The sequence below is a fragment of the Ptychodera flava genome, chromosome 16, assembly GCF_041260155.1.
Source record: "Ptychodera flava strain L36383 chromosome 16, AS_Pfla_20210202, whole genome shotgun sequence".
NCBI lineage: Eukaryota > Metazoa > Hemichordata > Enteropneusta > Ptychoderidae > Ptychodera > Ptychodera flava.
Genome location: NC_091943.1, coordinates 10526773 through 10548991, shown reverse-complemented (window position 1 = coordinate 10548991; position 22219 = coordinate 10526773). Strand labels below are relative to the sequence as shown.

Sequence of the window (22219 nt, the reverse complement as noted above, 5' to 3'; positions counted from 1 at the left end):
GTGATGATATTCCTGGTACCGTTTGTAGTGCATTATTTATCGCTGCCGTGATGGTCTGTGTCACCTGTTCTGCAGCCATCGTTTCAGGTGAGGTAAGGTAATGGCCTTGGAAATGTTAATTGTATTTATACCCTAGCTCCGCGCCGCCCGAACAAGTCACATGAAAGGACCATTTTGACTGACGTCATCTCTGCTGGCCGATTCACATTTAAATGACCGGTATTGCATTCAACGGTCCAGACAGAGGATGGGACGAAAAGCAAGAGGACCAATAGACTAGACGTCAAGATTCTAGACTATCACTGAGAAGGAAGCAAGACTATAGCATAAACCCTAAAAACGGACTGTGGGTATAAGGAAGGTAGGCAAAATTTAAAATGTCAGGAAATCGCCACTCTGTATTGAAGATCAGTGGTATAGTGAACACACAGGATTTTGCCGTTCCTATACTGCATTGAATTGGGATGCCGTGAAATGTTAACGGCGTAAACTTTGTTTTTTCCCGTCCCTTGGTGAACTTACACACCATGCATATCGTTTTATGTGTTACGGGGTCAAAGCGACCTCTGTGTGCTTCGGGTGGCACGGAAATTCATGAGCATAATAGTTTCTCGTCCACAGAACACATTTCGATATGACGACCATATTTCATGTTCCATGGTATTTCTGAAGTTTTTCAGTGGAAGGCAAATCCACGCGCCTTACAGAGTACAGTTTCTCGTCAATAGATAGTACCAGTGTCAATTTAGTAGTTCTGGTGGAGTACGATCTCAAACGATAAGGTCTTCTATGAAAAGGTTCTTTCACAACGTCGATGAGCTAAGAAAATGAACTCTTCCACTGATGTATGGCGATTCTCTATCCATGATCTGTGGTCTGTTATGGCAGATAGTGTGTGGCCTATCGTGGCAGGTGGACTGTGACCTGTCACGGCAGGTGACATGTGTTGTATCATGGAACATGGGATGTGTCTGTCATCATGGTGGTTTGGTAGTGACATCTTTACATCGATCATATCACCAACCTACATTACTCAGATTACTGGACCCGCTGCACTCGCAATCAACTTGACCTGTCTGTATGTCGCGTCACAGTCTCTTGGTGGGCTATTCAGCTCTGGGACTATTCGACCCATAGATGAGTGTACAGAAGCGAGAAACACCTTCTCGCTTCTGTACACTCGTCTATGGGTCGAATAGTCCCAGAGCTGAATAGCCCACCAAGAGACTGTGGTCGCGTCGCTCTATCGGCACCTGTGGAATGTTTTAGTAACATTCTCATACCATTGGTGGCGAAAATCCTATGTGGTAAAAAACTCGTAAATTCACTATATAAAATCTTTATTGCACTCAAGTAACTTGGAGATGAATTTGGGTCTCCGCTTGGCACAACTCGGGGCGCGTCGCCCAAATCGGTTCATATAATCTGCATGTCATGGAAAAGGGAGCATGGACAAAACAATGGCAAGAGGCAAAATCAGTACGACTAAAATGTGAAGAGCAATGAAAGAAGTTTAAGGATGCATGATTTTTGGAAAAAAAACAAGGGAAAAATACAAAAGTGTGCACATCTACTTTACTCTAATTCATAAAAATATGAATAAGTAAACCCTTAGGAAACTATGTACGAATCAAAGTCGACAGCTATTGAGACGGTGACATCAGTAAGTCATGCGTATTTGACGTCTGTTGTGGCATCGACAAAAAGTCGTCATCTGTTTGGAATTATTCATTTCCAGTGGCACATTTTGGTAACACCTGCTTGTACGAACCACACCGTCAAGTCACTCACAGACGGTGCAGATAATGAAAACAACTCACAAATCACAAACGTCGGAATACGTGACAGCCGGTATTTACCCGACACTCATCACATCTCGCACGAGTTCCAAAATTTGAGCAAATAGTTCAATTTGAGAAGCTGTTTCATTAAAATAGAACCTTCCATTCGTTCATCCGATAAACGTAGACGGCGCGACAAGCTCAGTATTCTGTGTTGTGTCGGCCACATCGGGAGTAGTGACGACACTCGCGAGCTCGCATGGAACCAAGCCCGCTTGGCGCTTTTGTGTCGCAAGATTACCTTGTGACCCCTGATATGGTAATACGTCAACGTCAGGGCCTGCCCGAGTTGCAATATATAGCTTGACTCTTATCTGGGAGTCATTCTGAAAAGAAATGTGCATTTATATGGCGACTTTAGTAAACATCTGAAGAAAAGAGAGCTGCTCTGACAACTTGAAGTCTTAGAGCGAAAACACTTTTTATGATTTGCCACAAATATTCTGGGATTCGAGTTTTCTTTTTTGGAGCCATCTTTGCAGACGGAAAAGTGTTAGTACGAAACCTATGAAACAGAACCTTTCGGAAGAAATCAACGAAAGTCTATGTGATCTTGACGTTTTTTGTTCAGTATATGACAATGTTTTTACCATCAGTTAAACCAACGATATTTGTCAGCTACCATTCCATCTTAACATTTGAAAATCTACAGTGGGGCAACACAACTGCACGCGCAGAACAAAAAACTACTTTATTCTGATGTAGGTCTCCGCGACCAAACAAACACTTGCGAGAGTAGTTTGTGTGTAGATTGAAGGTCATTTGGGCGTGCTTTTTAGTCCCCACGGACACCGTCCGGGGGGACTTATAGGTTTGGTCATGTCCGTGCGTCCGTGTGTGCGTCCGTCCGTCCGTCCGTTCACGCAGATATCTCAGAGATGCCCAGGTCAATTTCTTTCAAACTTTGCAAAAGAATAGTACCCTACCTCATACAGATGCACGTCGATTTGTTTCACAATGCGATCAAATTTGGCCGTGTTAGAGGACATTTTAGTTTACACCTCCATAGACTCCCATGTATAAGGCCAAGAAAAATAAAAATTTAGTTTCTCATCGTATTCATATTGCAAAAAGCATGCAGTGACACAGTTTTTAGTCCCCACAAATAAAGTCCAAAGGGCTTATAGATTGGGACATGTCCGTCCCTGAGTCCATCCGTGAGTCCATCCGATATCTCAGACACTTTGACAAAATGTCACGTGACCTTGGTGACCTTTGACCTCAAATATAGATATTTGTCAACAACTCAGTAACCACAAGTGCCAAACCTTTCATATATGGTATGATGGGACACCTTATGACGCCACATATTGTACCTCATTAATTATGCGCGTATCTAATTTTGAGCGAGCCAATAGAGGTAGAGGTCTGATTTTTGGTATATAGTGATAACTTAGCAATACAATTTTTTTGACAAAATGTCACGTGAACTCAATGACCTTTGACCTCAAATATACATATTTGTCCATAACTCGGTAACTACAAGTGCTACACCCTTCATATTTGGTATGATTGGACACCTTATGACGCCACATATTGTACCGCATTAATTATGCACATATCTAATTCTGAGCAAGCCAAAAAAGCTAGAGGTCAGATTTTTGGTATATAGGGATAACTTAGCGATACAATTTTTTTTTGCAAAATGTCACGTGACCTTGGTGACCTTTGACCTCAAATATACATATTAGTCCATAACTCAGTAACCACAAGTGCTAAACCTGTCATATATAGTATGATGCGACACCTTATGACGCCACATATTGTACCTCATTAATTATGCACATATATAATTTTGAGCGAGCCAATAGAGCTAGAGGTCAGATTTTTGGTATATAGGGATAACTTAGCAATACAATTTTTTTGACAAAATATCATGTGACCTCAATGACCTTTGACCTCAAATATACATATTTGTCCATAACTCTGTAACCACAAGTGCTACACCCTTCATATTTGGTATGATGGGACATCTTATGACGCCACATATTGTTCCCTATTAATTATGCACATATCTAATTCTGAGAAAGCCAATAGAGCTGGATGTCTGATTTTTGGTATATAGGGAAAACTATAGGATAGAAATTTTTTGACCAAATGTCATGTGACCTCGATAATCTTTTACCTAAAATATACGTTTATGTCAATAAATAAGTAACCACAAGTGCTATGTCCTTTATATTTTGTACGATGGGTGACCTTATGACAACACACGCTTTACCTCATTAATTATGCACATATCTAATTCTGGGCATGCCAATAGAGCTGGAGGTCTGAATTTTGGCATATAGGGATTAATTAGCAATACAATTTTTTTTCAAAATATCGCGTAACCTTGATGACCTTTGACCTTGATTATACATATATATGCATAACTAAGTAACCACAAGTTCTATACGCTTCCATTTTGATAGGATATTAGACCTTAAGCTATCACATCTTGTACCTCATTTATTATGCACATATGTATTTCTTGGCTGGCCAATACAGCTAGAGGTCTGATCTTTTTTCCCGATTTGGAACCATAACTTTGACATGCCTCTTGTTATAAATTGGGAAAAATGACACAAACCTATGTGCCCATAGATCTAAACATATACACTCCAGTGATACTTCTTAATGACCACATTTCCCTGCCCCATCAAGACTAATACTCCTATTACAAGTGGGGACTATGTCATTGTCAATGACGTGTTTCCTGTGATTTAAATCTCTTGAAATCAAAATTTCGATTTATTTTGTTTGTTAAAATATCTGGATATCGTTTCATAGTTATCGTCATTCTGAATAAGAAAATGTCCTGCCGTGTACATAAGGGAAATATCCGGTTCAAAGGACGCCGCCTTCATCATGTGTTAAAATTCACTTCCGTGTAGCGATAGTTAAGTGTATTCGTCTGTTTGCTCTAGGGTGCAATTCTGATAACAGAAAAAGTCCCGCTTATCAATCACATGTACATGGTTCAAAAGTTCAGCATGTACGTGAAAACTTGTATGATAGCAGTGGTATGACATGGCAGGCACCGGGGGGAAGGGGAGGCACAATACAGGCTTACCTGCATGCACGACGTATGATGTGCTGTCCCCATGCATTCATGGTAACTAGTATCAAGACTTACTTTGCAGAACTGAAGGTAAGAACGATTGTGCGGTGTGCCAAATACACCATGGTGTGAAGCCTCTGATTTGATGGGTTACAGTATAAACTTATCGTCATCAGAACGGAGACTTTACATCCATCTACTTCGGTCTGCTCTCGATTGATGACGTCGCCTTTCTTTGTAACCCCATGTCCTCCCTCGGATAGTCTGATTCAAAAGGTTTGTAAGGTCACGTCGAATGAACTGATGATGAAAATACAGTGTAAACGGCCCGGAAATAACATACTTAGGCCAGAGAAAAAAAATTTGTTCTTCGGATTTTGGACCAAGGTTCAGGAGTGGCGAGCGATTTTTTTAGGCCGAAGGTAACCGCGGTCCATCGGACTTTTTGCCGGGATGCAGACGAGGCAAATAATCTTTTCCCCTTTTAGATAGGCTAACCAGAAATATCTTAGACAAGATACACTGATACTGGTTATTGAATTCAACACTGTATTTCTCACTATATTCTCAATCATCTCTCGTGATTTGCAAAATTTAGACGTCACAACAACGTGTTGACAGAGCTCAGTGTAGACACGTCGGAAGTCTCAGTCAGAATTCCACATGCCCGCGAAAACCCGACGAAGTGTAGGGCGCCGCCAGCGGTTGTACTTCAGTATTTCCAATGCAGAAGTATGACTTTGCTGAAATGAAAAAATTCCAAATCAGGCAAAGTAGAAGTGGCGATTCGATGAACAATTTATTTTTTCTATCTTGCCTTAGGGATAAGCTTTTGAATAATTTGTCTCCCGGCGACGCTAACGTACTGTTCACGGTGTTATAAGAAAAATCTGTCACTGCGATCTACATGTCGAAATTACTATCGTTACATTGCCTCCACCAGATTTGACAACAAATTTACACTTAATATTCTTGTATGTATGTATGTATGTATCTATTTATTTATTTATTTATTTATTTATTTATTTATTTAACATACATCTTCAGAAGAACTTTAATGAATCGGAATTGTCTATTTCATTTCCGGGGAATTTTCCATCCGTCAGCAGGTGTACCAAAGTTGTGAGAGGAGCGATCAGGCAATCTTTAGTCAATTACTTTTCTTTCCAAGACTACATAAAGTATGCATACATTTCAAAGAACTATATCCTTTTTTACTTTCCGGTCATGTAAACAATTTCTGCAAAAGAAAGCAATGTTAAAATGTTTGAAACATCACCACACAACAACAAGTTTTCCACTTTAACCGCCCCTTTCCAATAATATCCCATCCTTAGGGAGTCACGGTGGCTATATGATTGAAAAAGGGACAGCCTCTGTTTGCAACTTTAGGCCTAGCGTGTATACATGATTATTCTCTTTATAATATAGAGAATATCAGAGAGTTAAGTCGAAAGTTTGTTACATGTAATGAAACCGCAAGCACCAGCTTATGTCAATTTGATACTCTATCAATGGCAAACGCCAAAACCCAGGCGAGCCTACTCTAGCCTTGCCCACAAGACAAGTAAACCCTGTCTGTGCCTTGTCTGAAACTTGTCTGTTACTTCGGAACCGTACGTCAGTATGACGAGATCTACCTCCATGGTCAATGTGAGCTCTGAGTTTTCGTGTATCTATATAAAACTATATTAGCTGCAGACAATATTTACTTCCAACCTGTACGGTATGCGTAAGCCGTTGCCACCCTGTAGTAGTGGGCAGGTAAGTATCGCTGACGTTCGCGAATAGCCCAAACACATGCCATATGCGGCCGTACGTCATCCAAATGTATATATGAAAACACTTTTGTTCTCCCTGGATTAAACAAGATATTAAGATCGTTGCTCTCTGCGTCGCAAACACATCACTGTTCCGGAAATAATCGCCGCAGAACCAATTGTTTGGACGCAGACGCGAAACTGAGCAAAATAGATGTTTTTACGACGTCTTCACGTGTGTTGTTTTCTGTCATAGCATTTCCTCTTTGCACATGGTGCCCTTTCGCAAATACAACTAGCAGAGAAACACGCAGCGAAGACAAACGTGATACGCTGATACGTATGGGCAGTGTTTCCGGATGGAAAAAAACTTAGACGGTTTAAAATACTATATCTCTGATAAAACGATGTTGTCTCTCTCCAACCTTTCCTTGGCCATAGTGTTAGACATACGGGTGCCGACAGCAAATCAGTGGAATTCAGAGTTCGTCTGTATTATGTATATGCGTCTGTCATTGCAGTATTTTCACGATCTGAATTTGCTTTTGATCGCTAACTTAGAGGGTTCAGCTAGGCTCGTCTTGGAGTTTGACCTCTACCAATGAAGTGGTGATGATCTGACGTAGGTCGTACCTGCAGGGACTAGCCTGTCATGGCAGGTGGCAAAAATGTAGGCCGGGGAGTGGTACCTTTATTAGTCCCGTATACGGACAAAGTCTGGGTGGACTTATAGATTTGGCCATGTCCGTGGCTTCGTCTATGCGTCCGTCCACGCAAATTTCACAGAGATGCCCGGAGCAATTTCTTTCAAAGTTGGTACAAGGATTACTCCTTATGTCATACAATTGCACGTCAATTTGTTCTGTGATACGATTCAATATAGCCGCGTGACGGCCATTTTATTTCTTGTATTTGATGTCTAAAGCCAATACTCAGACAGGTTTGACCAATGTCTTACAAACTTCCAGTTGGCAAAAGGACAACGCACTGTGTAACTTACATTTGGACGTAAATTATATTAGCAATATGATCCACTATGGCTGGCCGACGACCAAGTTTGATTTTGTTGATGGTGTTGTCTTGAAGAATAAAATTGAGCTACAATATGTCAGGCCTTGTATTTTAAACCAGATAAAATGTAATGTCAGCTCTGGAAGTATGCGATGAAATCACTCTGAATCTGATTCTGAAATTTCTTAAATTTCATCATGACAGTTCAAAAACACTCAGACAAAACATATTGTGTACAATTTTGTGAAATGCAGTTTCGTTAGTTTTTATGATTGTGTTATTGAATAAAAGTGACCTACAGGGGTGTTGGTCGCCTTTGATGCAGAGAAATTTCTTGTAATACGGTGATGAAAATTGTTGAATCTTAGTACGAATCTGAACCCATTACATATGTAGTTAAAGGAAGGTGTCGTCGGATCTGCACGCGTGTGACAGTCCTTGAAGACATATTCCGTGTTAAGAACTTCTATATCTGTCCCCCATATCCATCTTTATCACAAACCAACATTCAGATTTCATATAGGCACATTGCAACCATTGATCACACACCTGTTTCTCAAATTTTCCTAACTAATTTCATTTATACATCAGACATCAACTACACATACACATCAATACAGCGTTCTCTCCACCATTTTCCAGATATCCGTTTACCAATATCACTTCACCATCATTTCCGCCAACGGTTTCAAAATCCATAAACCAAGTGGGGACTATGTCATTGACAATGACTTACTGTAATATTTAGGGTCTATGACACTGAATTGCTTCCATTTATATCGCTTTACCAGGTCCCGTCACAACTAACGTGGAGTAACGAGACATGGACACACATTTTAGATCAAAGATTTTCTGGACTTCGTTCTTAATTGCAATGATCCAAGCGGTTTGCAGTCAAGGTAAGTGACTTTTGACGATTTTGGTCAAGAGTAAGTAAAATCTTTGTTTTGTGCCCGTGCGCGAGTAAGTTTTTAAAGATTTTTTTCTTAGAGAATTTTTAGTTGTTAACTTCATTCTATCGCATAACAAAGCCGTGACTTTTACACTGTAACAAAATACTTCCTTACAGCTGCAGTCATATTACAACCATTGAACTATGTGGTGAAGTAAAATTGTATTACAAGAAGCAGAATACAGGAATGAGCAGCCGTGTCAGAAGCCCTCTTATACTGCGCGACTTTCTTGTCGATAAACATTGCATCTTCCCAGAAATGGGTACTCAGCCTTTGATGTATGTTCACAGTTCACCGGTTTATTGCTTTCCAATCACTGCAAGACTTAACCTTATAAACGTTTATTGCATTACTTCATTTATATGAAGCTCCTTCGGCCGTTGTCACCAGTTTCGGTACAACCACCATTTTAAAATGTGCAGAAGGGATATATATATAAACATATATAAATATAAATTAATATAAATATATATATATATATATATATATATATATATATATATATATAAGCATACAAAGTATACATATGTGTCTTTGTGGTAATTTACAGCGTTCGATAATAAAAGTTTTGCGTCATAAATGATGACACAAAGTACCTCAAGTACAACGTAATTATATCTGTTATGTTTATATATAATATATATATATATATATATATATATATATATATATATATATATATATATATATATATATATATTTATATATAGGCACATTGTATACATTTTGTGTGTATATATATAATATATACATATATAATATATACATATATACATATATTATATATATATATATATATATATATATATATATATATATATATATATATATATATACAATTGTTCTCGTTGGAAATTAAACTGCTCGATGCTAAAATAGAGCGATATAAAACAAATTACTTAGAGTACAAAGTAATAGTATCTGTTAGCTTGCGGGATGCATGAAAATACTTCTGACACAAATTAGATGGCAGTTCTCGAATCATTTGACATGACCAGTGAGTCTTCCCGGTCGTTTGTTTAAATTTCTGAAAGCACAGAGAGTTGGTTGTCGATGGTTATGCACACCACTATTTTACAATTCTCTTAAACAATGACTGTCACGGCAAAGCGTGATTAAAAATGGGACAAGAAACTCTTAGATTTCCCAAACTATTGATTGAAAAGGTAAGAGGTCTAAATCTGATTAGAAAACTCACGTAAAAAATGACAGCGATTGAAAAGAAGTTCGTAAATACTGATAGTCATTCTATGGTGGATTTTGAGTTCAGCCCTAGGAATGATCGCTTGTTTCTGGGGAATAAAAGTTGGCGTGTGTTTGCCCATTTCTACAGGGAGTTTATCGCCGCAGAGTTACTCTGTATTGATTGGGAGTTCCCTTACGCTAGGATGCCCAGCAGGCACTGGTTCTGGTGTAAAATTCAGTTGGTTCCGGAATGGGCGTGAGACGCAGGTTTCTGAGAACTGTTGGACTATTGATTCTGAACAATACGCCGTTGTGGGCAAAGACGATGGAGAATTCAATCTTCAGATCAAGAATGCTTCGATGGTCGACAACACCACTTTCACATGTGGCAACGTTTTTGGGAGTGAGGCGGTAGTTGTCCACGTGATAAGTGAGTATAATGCCTGATCATTTTAGTAGTTTTTGTTGTTTTCGGGAATGTATCAAAAGGTGCCATGTACTATCTCATACTGTTTTCGAGATGGATGATCTGGTCCATTACCAGTACATCAGCTCGACGTGTGTTGTAGCAAAACAATGGACGAGAATACTGGTATGTATTACAAACAGTATTCAGGCCTATAACGCTGCTCCTGCTTTATTTGGCCCGGCTATCATGTGAAGAACGTTTTGTCCAAGGCCTTGCTATTTGCATAAGAACAGTCTCTTTTAAATTTGCATTGGAACCATGTTTCTATCAGACTTGTGATATTCTAAACCCACCATAAATCCAAACATGATAATTCATGTAGTGAACTTGTGTGATGAACGAGAGTGCGCAGCCATGCATTTGGAAGACTGTCGTCACAGCAAAAACTCGCGATTTCACTGATTCCAGTAATTAATGACTGAGGTGTACTTATTCTCTGTATGATGAATACTTTGTTTAATCGGAAGCTTTTAGCGTGTTTGATAGGTGGTGTGCAGTGAAATAGCAATGGCTTTGACCTCGGGAGGTAGCACATCGTGTTTTTTCCTCTCCATGCTCTGACATACCAAGCATAAATGGAGCGGCAAATTCTGGATGACTGTCGATGTGTCTTTTCTTTCTCTGAACAACAAACTCTTGCTCATTGTATTTTCCAGTTCCATACACTTCTGTCGAGATTACACCAAATGGTTCTAATGAATATTCATGCGTTGCACACGGTGGTAACCCTGCTGCGAATCGTATGAAATGTTACATAAATGGAGTGAACGTGTCTTCTTCTAAGCCATGGTCCACCGCAACGGCTGACGGGAAATTTTCGAGCAGGAGCCTCTGTGAAGTGGACCATAGTCGCTACCACGGTAACGTTTCGCTGACGTGTGAAGTTATCCAGTCTGATCACGTAAAGAGTATAACCGAAACCGTATTCCTGGAAATAACCGCAGGTTTGTGAAAAAAATAAGAAATTATGTTAGTTAACCAATATCTGTATGTAGGAATCCAAGATTACAGATTACTGAGAGTTACTGCTGGACAAAACTATAAGAAATAAGCCAAATATTATAAGTCTAGAAAGTTTAAATGCAAATGGAAGTAGCCCGTGGAATTACAATCTCTTTATAAACATGAATATTGCAAACAATGATTGAGCGTTAGAAGATGGAAAGTTTCAGAAGCTAAATGTTACATGACCTATTTCTGTCTATTTATCATCAGGAGCCAACAGAGCTGGTGCTAGTCTTATTCTAATGACTGTTACTACAGTGATTACTCTGGTGCTGACACAGTTGTTCAGGTAAGCGTTCTGAAATCACTTTTACGCGATGGGGTTTCTTTTGTAAGATACAGATTATCTTTCTAAAATGATAAACACTGACAGCAATCTGTCTTGGATTATCGGCTTGTGCTAGGCTGATTATCAGTTTGGTTTATCAATATGTCACTATGGGATATGCCCGGAGGAGTGAACGAAATTTTGCCCTATCGATGTCGAAACATGTGCTACAACGTTTGTCTCTTAGGCTTATGCTTCTCGGGGACAGACATTCGGACTCTCAAATTTTTACAATACTGTTTTGATCTACCACTTGTGGGGACTCAGACTGAAGCTCATGGAGTGAGTGAAGTTTTCGCCAGCTTATTTCTGTATACAAACGATAATTCAGTTTTTCACCATTGAGTTAATACAGAGATGGCGACAATTTTGAATTTCGAGTGCGACTAAATATTTGGTTCTTTGTTCCTCTGACTAAATTTTGCATGTTGACCCGTTAATTTTATTCTTGATTTCGAAAGGGAATTGTTTAAATTTTCTAATGGAAAGTTTTAGCAAAAGTCTAAGTCTTTTGATTCGAGGTGCATACTGCCTAAAAGTACATTCTCGTGAGTCCGGGAACGGGAATTATTCGTTTATGAAACAAACATAGTAATTCTAAACCAGTCTTGAGGAATAAATTGTATTGTATGAATTTTGTCAACAGGCTGCTTTAGGGTTTTGGTGCGGCACCACACGTCTTTCAGGATATACGGAAGGAAAAAGACTAGTATCATCATGAAACTCTGACGACCAATGAAAAAAAACTTTGAAAAAAACCAAATCATCGGATGAAACACTGGTGCTGAGAATCTTTCTACTGCTGCCTTTTGGGACTTTTATTACAGTGATAAAGCGTGATCTCGGGATTTAATTACGGGTAATTCGCTGCATTGGCCGACAGTTATGTGTGCCGAGTCATCCTCCTCCTTCAACGCTAAATTTGTGTCCTGGAAGTAACAGCTTGACACCTCTTCGCATGTGACAACCAGTAACCTACAGTACTTTTTTCCGGCTAGTTTGATAAGTCATGTAATTAACAATGCGATGACAGAAAGATTGATCAACAAGCTGACCAACCTTTAGTGGGGAAGGTTGCCATGCTGGTAACACAGTGACTTTATTCTGATGAACAGTCTTCCATCCTTATTGCAGACAAACTGAGAACTTATAGTGCGTTGCAAATGCTCTGTCAACATTCTAAATTAACTGGGAAAATTATGTAGGCCTAATAAAAAAAATACATGTGTTTCAGGTTACCCGTCCTATCCTTTTTGAAACCAACTGACTTTCTAAACTTATTTTTCACCACAGTCCGTGGATAGAGGGACTGTGTTTTCACATTTTGAAAAATCGCCCATAATTTTGTCAAATTGTGCTTTTTAATGATGGGCCTAACCCAGATATAAATAAAAAATAACTATAGACCAACCCTATTTTCTGAGGATATGTTAACGAAAAACAATATTTTGGTGCCTTATTTGTACGTGCTTTTAGCATTGTGAAGAGCACATTAGATCCTGAGAGTAAAACATGGGAAAGGGACCTGCAGAACAAATAAAAATTAACGCAGCAGCCTTACATTTTTTGCATGAAATATCGGGGAAAGGTTTACATGTTCCCTTAGCTGAAGAAAAATTTTGTCTAAGTTTTCAACACAATTTGCATGATTACCTTTTCCCACAATCTAACAATCTTTTTAAGAGAGAGAGAGAGAGAGAGAGAGAGAGAGAGAGAGAGAGAGAGAGAGCAATGTGGCATTTTGTATCTTACACAAACTTTCTAAAAAACTTTATAACAAAAAGAATTTTTGTGCCAGTTATTCTTTTTATTTGTGTGCTAAAAAGTATTGTACTTTGCAAGAAACTTCTTTTCACATTTTGCTTATTATATCTTAAATGATGGATGTAAATTTTGATGAATTATGATGATTATGAATGATGTAAATTTTATTTTTTTTTAAATTTTCTATGATAAACTTAAGCCAGAGACTGTGTAACTTACAAGATTATGGAAGCGTGTGTAACAGTTGTAGAGTCTGTATTATCATTTATTGACAGAATAGCTCACCAAAAAAATAAAATGAAGGAGAACATTGATAAGTCACACATATTGAACGCCTTTCATCTCGTCAATACCTGTGGATTGAATGCATTTAAATGAGTACTTGGTGTGCGGTGATATATGATATAGTATCTGTGGCTCATTCATAGATAGTTTCAGTGTCACTGTTTAAACCACCCTGAAACCGCTGCCTTTAGTAGGGATAGATATTCGTACCCTCTCATTTTCCAGTTCTTTTCTGGTTTACCGCTTGTAGGGCTCATTTTGGAGCTCTTGGAGTAAGAAAAACTTGAATTTCACCGTGTTAGGTTTTGGAAAATCGAACATTTTATTTTCCCCCATAGAGTTAACACTGGAATGGCGGCCACGTTTAATCTCAAGTACATGTGAATGTTGAAAACTTTGCATGGTGACTCCAATGTTTTTCATCCTTACTTTAGTGAGAAAATATTGAGTATCATTGTTGAAGGTTCCAGCAAAGGTTTTTAAGTCTTGAGACGCATACTATCTGAAGTCCTTTAGGGGTTTACACAATGTTTGCCCCAATGTAATTGCTAATTGCTGCGTTTTGATCTTTTGAGATGGTTCTCAGTCTTTCTGTTATCCGTTGATCTCGTTATCAAAATTTACTGATCTTTGAACGGCGGAAGTTAATTGTTTATAATGATTTTGCTTCCCCGTTACGTTATACATTATCGTCTAATGATGATGATGATGATGATGATGAAGATGAATTTATTAACGATACAGCCCCCCCCCCCTAATTTCCCACACCGTTATAGCACTCTGGAGTTGGGATAAATTTTCAAGTTCCCAATTGCGCTGTAATCTGCACATGGAATATTGAATTGAACGAATATACTTGATAATATGAGGTATTTGTACTACAGCCAAAATTACTACCGTTTATCCATATTCCTTGTGTAGATTACTGCCTTTGTGACGAAATAGTTCTGGTTTCCAATGCAACACCATCTAATTTTTTAACAACTTTCAGTGCAATCCCAGATCAAACATTTGTTAAATACACTGTAGCTTATGCTAGAAAGGAAGCATATTATTAAACGTTTTAGACATTTAAGCTTACAGCCTGAATGTTTAAAATTCTGCAAGGATGGTGAACTTATCACTCAGACGTATCGAACACCGCTCCTCTTGAAACACAACCAGGTTGAGCACCGAACTCTGACAACCTGTTGCTTGGTGACTGCGCTGCCGTCGTGCATTGTATGTACGCCCTCAATGACCGCCGTGCGAAGCAAGGCGGCGGGCAGGGGTGGCGGCCCGGGTGTGTTGCTAACGTCTGATGCCATGAAACAAGCTCTCGGTAAACTAACTCAATGCATCCAATGGACGATAGTTTTGAAGTGCTAAACGAAGACGAATTTCCGAGCTGAACTTTTCAAAAGCAGAATAAACATTGAAGTATTTTGTCACAAGTTTAAAATTCTCAGTGACGATATTTCTAGTACAACAATAAATCGGAACGATGATTTGTTATGACGCGTAACTGTGGCATATTGTTACCGCTGACTTGCGCTTTTTGAAAGTTGAAAAAATAAACAAAGTGATTAATGTTTAGTTACTGTTTTCAGGGGAGCTATTCAAAGACTCTTCTACTACTCACACAGCTAATGTCAGGAGAGCGATATCAGCCCGTCAGCCATTTTTTGCTCACGTGTTTACACACGTGGGCATATGTCGCAGCGATGTCTGTCTGTCTGTCCGTCTGTGTGTCTGTCTGTCTGTCTGTTGGTCCATTTTCTCAAAAACGGCTGAACGTATTTCAGTCAAATTTGGTAGACATCTTCAGAATTCAAATGGCTAGAACTGAAAAGGTTTTGGTGGGCGTGGCTTGCATATTAATGAAGTTATCACAGTTTTAATTTTTCTGATACATGGTAGTCTATGGGAAGCCGGTATCTGTGGTTTGAGGGCGCTTTCCCCACGTTGCACTCTGGCTAGACGATGCTGAAATTAGACTCGGTTTCGGATTCGGTTTCGGATTCGGTTTCGGATTCTAGAGACTGAAAGAAATTTTATATTTTCAGCCAATTGTTACACTGTGGAATACTGGATTTTCCTTATTTTCCCTGGACCCTTTTTTCAGCTAAAATAATATCTAATCACACTAAACAAAGTGAAAATAAGTATATAGGGATAACTTAGCAATACAAATTTTTTGACAAAATGTCATGTGATCTCGATGACCTTTGACCTTAAATATGAGTATATGTCCATAACTCAGTAACCACAAATGCTACACCCTTCATATTTGGTATGATGGGAGACCTTATGACATCACATCCTGTACCTTATTAATTATGTGCATATCTAATTCTGAGCCAGCAAATAGAGCTAGAGGTCTGATTTTGGTATATAGGTATAACTTAGCAATACAATTTTTTTGACAAAATGTCATGTGACCCCAATGACCTTTGACCTCAAATATACATATATGGCCATAACTAAGTAACCCCAAGTGCTACACCCTTCATATTTGGTATGATGGGAGACCTTATGACACCACATCCTGTACCTCATTAATTATGCGCATATCTAATTCTGAGCCAGTCAATAGAGCTAGAGGTCTGATTTTTGGTATATAGGGATAACTTAGCAATACAATTTTTTTGACAAAATGTCACGTGACCTCGGTGACCTTTGACCTCAAATATACATATTTGTCCATAACTCAGTAACCACAAGTGCTACAGCCTTCATGTATGGTATGATGGGACAGCTTATGACGCCACATATTGCACCTCATTAATTATGCGCATATCTAATTTGAGCGCGCCAATAGAACTAGAGGTCTGATTTTTGGTATATAGGAATAACTTAGCAATACAATTTTTTGACAAAATGTCACGTGACCTCGGTGACCTTTGACCTCAAATATACATATTTGTCCATAACTCAGTAACCACAAGTGCTACAGCCTTCATGTATGGTATGATGGGACAGCTTATGACGCCACATATTGTACCTCATTAATTATGCGCATATCTCATTCTGAGCGAGCCAATAGAGCTAGAGGTCTGATTTTTGGTATATAGGGATAACTTAGCAATACAACTTTTTTGACAAAATGTCACGTGACCTCGGTGACCTTTGACCTCAAATATACATATTTGTCCATAACTCAGTAACCACAAGTGCTACAGCCTTCATGTATGGTATGATGAAACACCTTATGACGCCACATATTGTACCTCATTAATTATGCGCATATCAAATTTTGAGTGAGCCAATAGAGCTAGAGGTCTGATTTTTGGTATATAGGGATAACTTAGCAATACAATTTTTTTGACAAAATGTCACGTGACCTCGGTGACCTTTGACCTCCAATATACATACTTTTCCATAACTCGGTAACCTCAAGTGCTACACCCTTCATGTTTGGTATGATGGGACACGTTATGACGCCACATACTATACCTCAATAATTATGCGCATATCTCATTCTGAGCGAGCCAATAGAGCTGGATGTCTGATTTTTGGTATATAGGGATAACTATAGGAGAGAAATTTTTTGACCAAATGTCATGTGACCTCGATGACCTTTTACCTAAAATATATGTTTATGTCAATAAATAAGTAACCACAAGTGCTATGTCCTTTGTATTTAGTAGGATGGGAGACCTTATGACAACACACGCTTTACCTCATTAATTATGTACACATCTAATTCTGGGCAAGCGAATAGAGCTAGAGATCTGATTTTTTGGCATATAGGGATTAATTAGGAATATAATTTTTTTTGAAAATGTCATGTGACCTTGATGACCTTTGACCTTGATTATACATATATATGCATATTTCAGTAACCACAAGTTCTATACCCTCCAATTTTGATAGGATATTAGACCTTAAGATGTCACATCTTGTACCTCATTTATAATGCGCATATGTATTTCTTGGCTGGCCAATACTGCTAGAGGTCTGATCTTTTTTCCCGATTTAGAACCGTAACTTAGACATGCCTCATGTGTTTCAAATTGGGAACAACGACATAGACCTATGTGCCCATAGACCTCAACATATACACTCCAATGATACTTCTTAATGACCACATTTTCCTGCCCCATCAAGACTAGTACTCCTATTACAAGTTGGGACTATGTCATTGTAAATGACTTGTTGAGTTAATGGTTGTATCACAGTATTCGATATATCTAATTCTGTATTTTTTCCATTTTATATTCTGAATAATTACATTAAACATATTTCACTGTCTCCAGTACATTTCATTTAAGTATTTTCACTTCATGCACTTTATCCCTTTCACACATGTTCAAATATCTGACCAGAGAACAAACACTAAATAGTCCAGGATGGGAGCTACAGTGTCATTGACGCTTTTTTACTTCAGCCAATTCCTAATTTGCATATTAATGAATTTTCATACTTAGGGATATTCATCTGAATTGACTTGATCAAAATTGATGTAACTTGCTATGTACATTTCAGACACTGTAATACAATATTATTGAAAGTCTTAATCATTTTCTCTTCAGCAAATTCCTAATTTGCATGTTTAATGAACTTTCCTAATTAGAGATATATATCTGAATTGACTTGACCAAAGTTGACAAAACTTGCTACATATATTGCAGATACCATGATACAACATTATTGACAATCATTAAGCATTTTTACTTAAGTCAATTCCTAATTTACATATTTAATGAACTTTGCTTATTAGGGATATATATGGGATTTACTTGATCAAAGTTGGCAAAACATGACAACATTGATGATTATACCTGGTTAAAACAATATCGAAAGTCATTTCACATTTTCATGTCAGCTAATTTACAATTTGCATATCTAATGAGCTTTCACAGCTCGGCATATATGGCTTGAAGGACTTGGCCAACGGTAATTACACTTGCTATATAAATAACAGCAGTCAAAGAACTTTAATATTTTTATTTCAGCTAATTACATATTTGTATACTTCATGACCCTTGAGAATTAATCAGCGGTGATTATTGTTCATTATGTTGATCATAATACTTTCAATGAAGTTGCAAACATGTGGCAAAGGTTCAAATTTACACATAACTGTATGAAACACGTGAGCATTTTCAGTTCATATCTGGTTTGCTCACGTGTTGACACACGTGGGCATATGTCGCAGCGATGTCTGTCTGTCTGTGTGTCTGTCTTTCTGTCTGTGTACTCAATATCTCAAAAACGGCTGATCAGATCAGAATCAAATCTGGTACATAGATTCAGTTTGCAAATGGCAAGAACTGATTAGTTTTTGGTGGGTGTGGCTTGCTTACTTTTTGCTCATTTGCATAATTAATGATTTTAGAAAAAACTGATATATATTGACAACGACTGCACACAATTTGATGAAATTCGCTACAAATGTTGATCACACCAAGATATATCAGCTTTGAAAGATATTAAGGGATGACGTGAAAGATAATTACTAATTTGCATGTTTAATGAAATTTCCTAATTAGGAGTATATATCTGAATTTACTCGATCAAAATTGACGAAACTTGGTATGCATATTGAAGATACTATGATTTAACCTTATTGAAAGTTATTAAGCATTTTTACTTCATGCAAATCCTAATTTGCATATTTAATGAATTTTTGAAATTAAGGATATCTATTTGAAGTTACATGACCAAAATTGATGAAACTTGCCGTGTACATTAAAGATACTATGATAGAACATTATTAAATGTCATTCAGTATTTTTACATCAGCCAATTCCTCATTTGCATATTTTATGAACTTTCCTAATGAGGGTATTTATTTAAATTAACGAGACCAAAGTTGATGAAACTGGCTATGTACATTAAAGATACTATGATAGAACATTATTGAAAATCATTAAGCATTTGAACTTTAGCCAATTCCTTATTTGCATATTTAATGAACTTTCATAATCAGAGATATTTATCTGTATTGACTGAACAAAAGTTGACAAAACTTGGTATGTACATTAAAGATGCTACGATATGACAATCACTGATTCTCAGTTAACTGGGACAAATTGGTGTGAGCTGTGTCGTATGGCTATAAAAATGAACAGTGCGTAGGAACGTCTTATCGGATGTTAAAACTTTAAACAAAATAGCTATTTTACACTAGAAACATCTACATGTACCATTTAAATGCATTATTTGAATAATGTTACCCTTTTCTGAATTTGTGTTTCTCATCAAATTCGCAGTAAAACAAATGTCGCATTCAGTATACTCTTTACGTTCACTCTGTTCTCAGAAAATTTGCAGGGGTATCGAAATATTTCGTTCGTTTTTTTCTTTGTAGTAATATGTCACGTATTTAGTAAAGCAAATTTTACGCTGACGAATTACTGCCTTCATCATATTCTTCATGAACTTTCGTTGTCGTATAATCAAGGTAATTTACATTATCGTTCATCAAGCAATTTTTATCCATTGTTGATGTACGCAATTAATTCGGATATATTTCCTTATTCTGTTACAAAAAGAAATGGTACATGGACATGATTTGTTCTAGTTCTATTTCAGTAGTAAGTAAACAATGTTTTCCTTACAACGTGAAGTTGCTCCTTTGCCATATTCGCCCATTCTACCCGTATAGATAATCATGTAATAAACGTTACCGTTAATTTTCTGATTGCTCAAGTAGATAAGTTTTAGCAATTCACATAACTTATTTTTGAACAAGGTCGTCTTTCATATGAAACAGATATTTGTTTTCAATAGGCTGAATTTACGCAGAAATTGTGTAAAAAGTTTTTAAAATGTAATGAACGTTACGTAAACTACGTTACTAGTAAAAAACGTTACCAGCGTATTACCCTAAAGGAGGCCACCGCACACTGACTTGGTGTTGACCCCAATACTATTCACGACGAGATCGACAGGCTGTCCGGTAGCTGGCAACAGCAGGCGACTCAAATCACCATTCAGACAGACCAAAATGTGAGGAAATGATTCTAAAAGACAGACCCTGTGAATGGTTTGCTCATGTACGGTGTTGCCTCATCTTGACGCGTCCAGGATACAGTAACGATACGTGTCATTATATGATTTGTTATCTTGCTGTTCGGGTACATTACAACTTGAGAATCAACTTCATTTAGCAACACTGTATATAAATCTGGATCATATGACTGACCATATTTGCAGGTGGGCATTGTAACGTAAATTACTTAAGTTTTAAAAAGCAAACTGAATAGGGCTAAATAAGATTTCAGTAAAACGTTTGGTATTTTGAAATAATATCCAAATTAACAAAGCAAACTAATAATCAGCAAAGGCAAAGAAATATATATAATCATATATCTATTGAAAATATGAACACATTTCAAAGTAGCGGTAACGTAAGTTACATTTGCGAAGAAGCACTCGTTATAAAATCACATTTGATATTTTAAAGCTTGTAAAAGTACTAAGTAGTAAATAACAAAGTTGCGACTTCCTCAAAACGCCATATTCAAACATACTGTAATTTTCTATAGATGATATTTAGTTGCAATAACCGTAACGTAGATTACAATTATAAGTGACAACAATGTGTTCTTGTTTTTTTTTTCAACATCGCCATGGGCAATATGTCTACTATTTGCAGAATGAGGAAAGCAAGAGTAGAAACTCATAGAGCCTAAGGAGAATGAAAAGTGACCTAAAGAGGGGAGATTTTTTTAGAGGAAGGAAAGGGAGCGTGTCAAGAAGTACGTATACTACAACCCGGTAAAATAGTTATAGTAAGGGACTGGACACAAATTACAGGGGGGTCGCCATTTTTCGCGCAAGCATTTTTGAAGGGTCATAAAATTTTGTGCAAGCCTATGGGGGAGTGTCACCTTTTTTTATGCATCAAAGCTGAAATTGCATGTGCACGTATTAAAGAATATGGAATACTGAAAAAAGAAAATATACCTCCTCGCACTTTCATTTTCTGTCATTTCCATTTTCGGCGCGCCCTTCAGCCGCAAGTTTAAGGGTATAATAAGTAATGTATTGATGATCCAAGCAGCCACATTTATTTCAGTTGTCATGATTTCTACTTATCCAACTCCTCTATTGTACATATAACCTGTCCCCTATAATGACGCTTTAAATAATAATTTGGGAGATCACTTATTTGATATCATTCTCCCATTGACAATACATTGGGTATAGGTCGGTGTCAAATGTTCATGAAGCTGTATGTACATTTTTCATTTTTTGAGGACATTGACAGAATACAAACTATTCAGAATAGTGCAAAATGTCATCAATAACAACTGGAAGCTTCAGGTCGAACAACTTTTGAATAACAATTTAGGATCAGATAACCTATGAGTTATTTGTAGTTTCCTCTTAGCCTACAATGTATAGTGAATCAACATTTCGGTGAAATTCCAAAATCAAATTTCTTGCACAACCATGGACTTGAAACCACTCTAGTCTAATCATGAACATTAATACTAATAATTAGGTGTACATAAATGCACAGATTTACTAGTTTTGTATTGGTAAAAAAATATTCATAGTTTCATTATAGGTTTCCATGTGTAATGAATGGACATTTCAGTGAAATTCCAAAATCAAATTTCTTACACAACCATAGACTTGA

The 22219-nt window shown here is 37.5% G+C and overlaps 1 protein-coding gene across 2 annotated transcripts; it reads left to right on the top strand.

Moving 5' to 3' along the window:
• Positions 1–209: 209 nt before the first annotated feature.
• Positions 210–13680, top strand: LOC139152789 (uncharacterized). Of its 2 annotated transcripts, none has more exons than XM_070726125.1 (6): positions 210–361; positions 8447–8554; positions 9942–10223; positions 10919–11206; positions 11478–11556; positions 12242–13680. In XM_070726125.1, exons 2-6 carry the CDS (start codon positions 8479–8481, stop codon positions 12249–12251), a joined length of 735 nt encoding a protein of 244 aa, XP_070582226.1. In that variant the 5' UTR covers positions 210–361; positions 8447–8478; the 3' UTR covers positions 12252–13680. The 2 variants fall into 2 exon arrangements, with proteins under 2 accessions (XP_070582226.1, XP_070582227.1); XM_070726126.1 differs by lacking the exon at positions 210–361 and adding an exon at positions 4842–4974.
• Positions 13681–22219: the final 8539 nt, after the last annotated feature.

Excerpts from the sequence above, each read along its gene's own strand:
- LOC139152789 (XM_070726125.1), top strand. The coding sequence starts at position 8,479 with ATGGACACACATTTTAGATCAAAGATTTTCTGGACTTCGTTCTTAATT. Across the intron at positions 8,555-9,941 it reads CCAAGCGGTTTGCAGTCAAG|GGAGTTTATCGCCGCAGAGT; the intron begins GTAAGTGACTTT and ends CCATTTCTACAG. Across the intron at positions 10,224-10,918 it reads GGTAGTTGTCCACGTGATAA|TTCCATACACTTCTGTCGAG; the intron begins GTGAGTATAATG and ends TGTATTTTCCAG.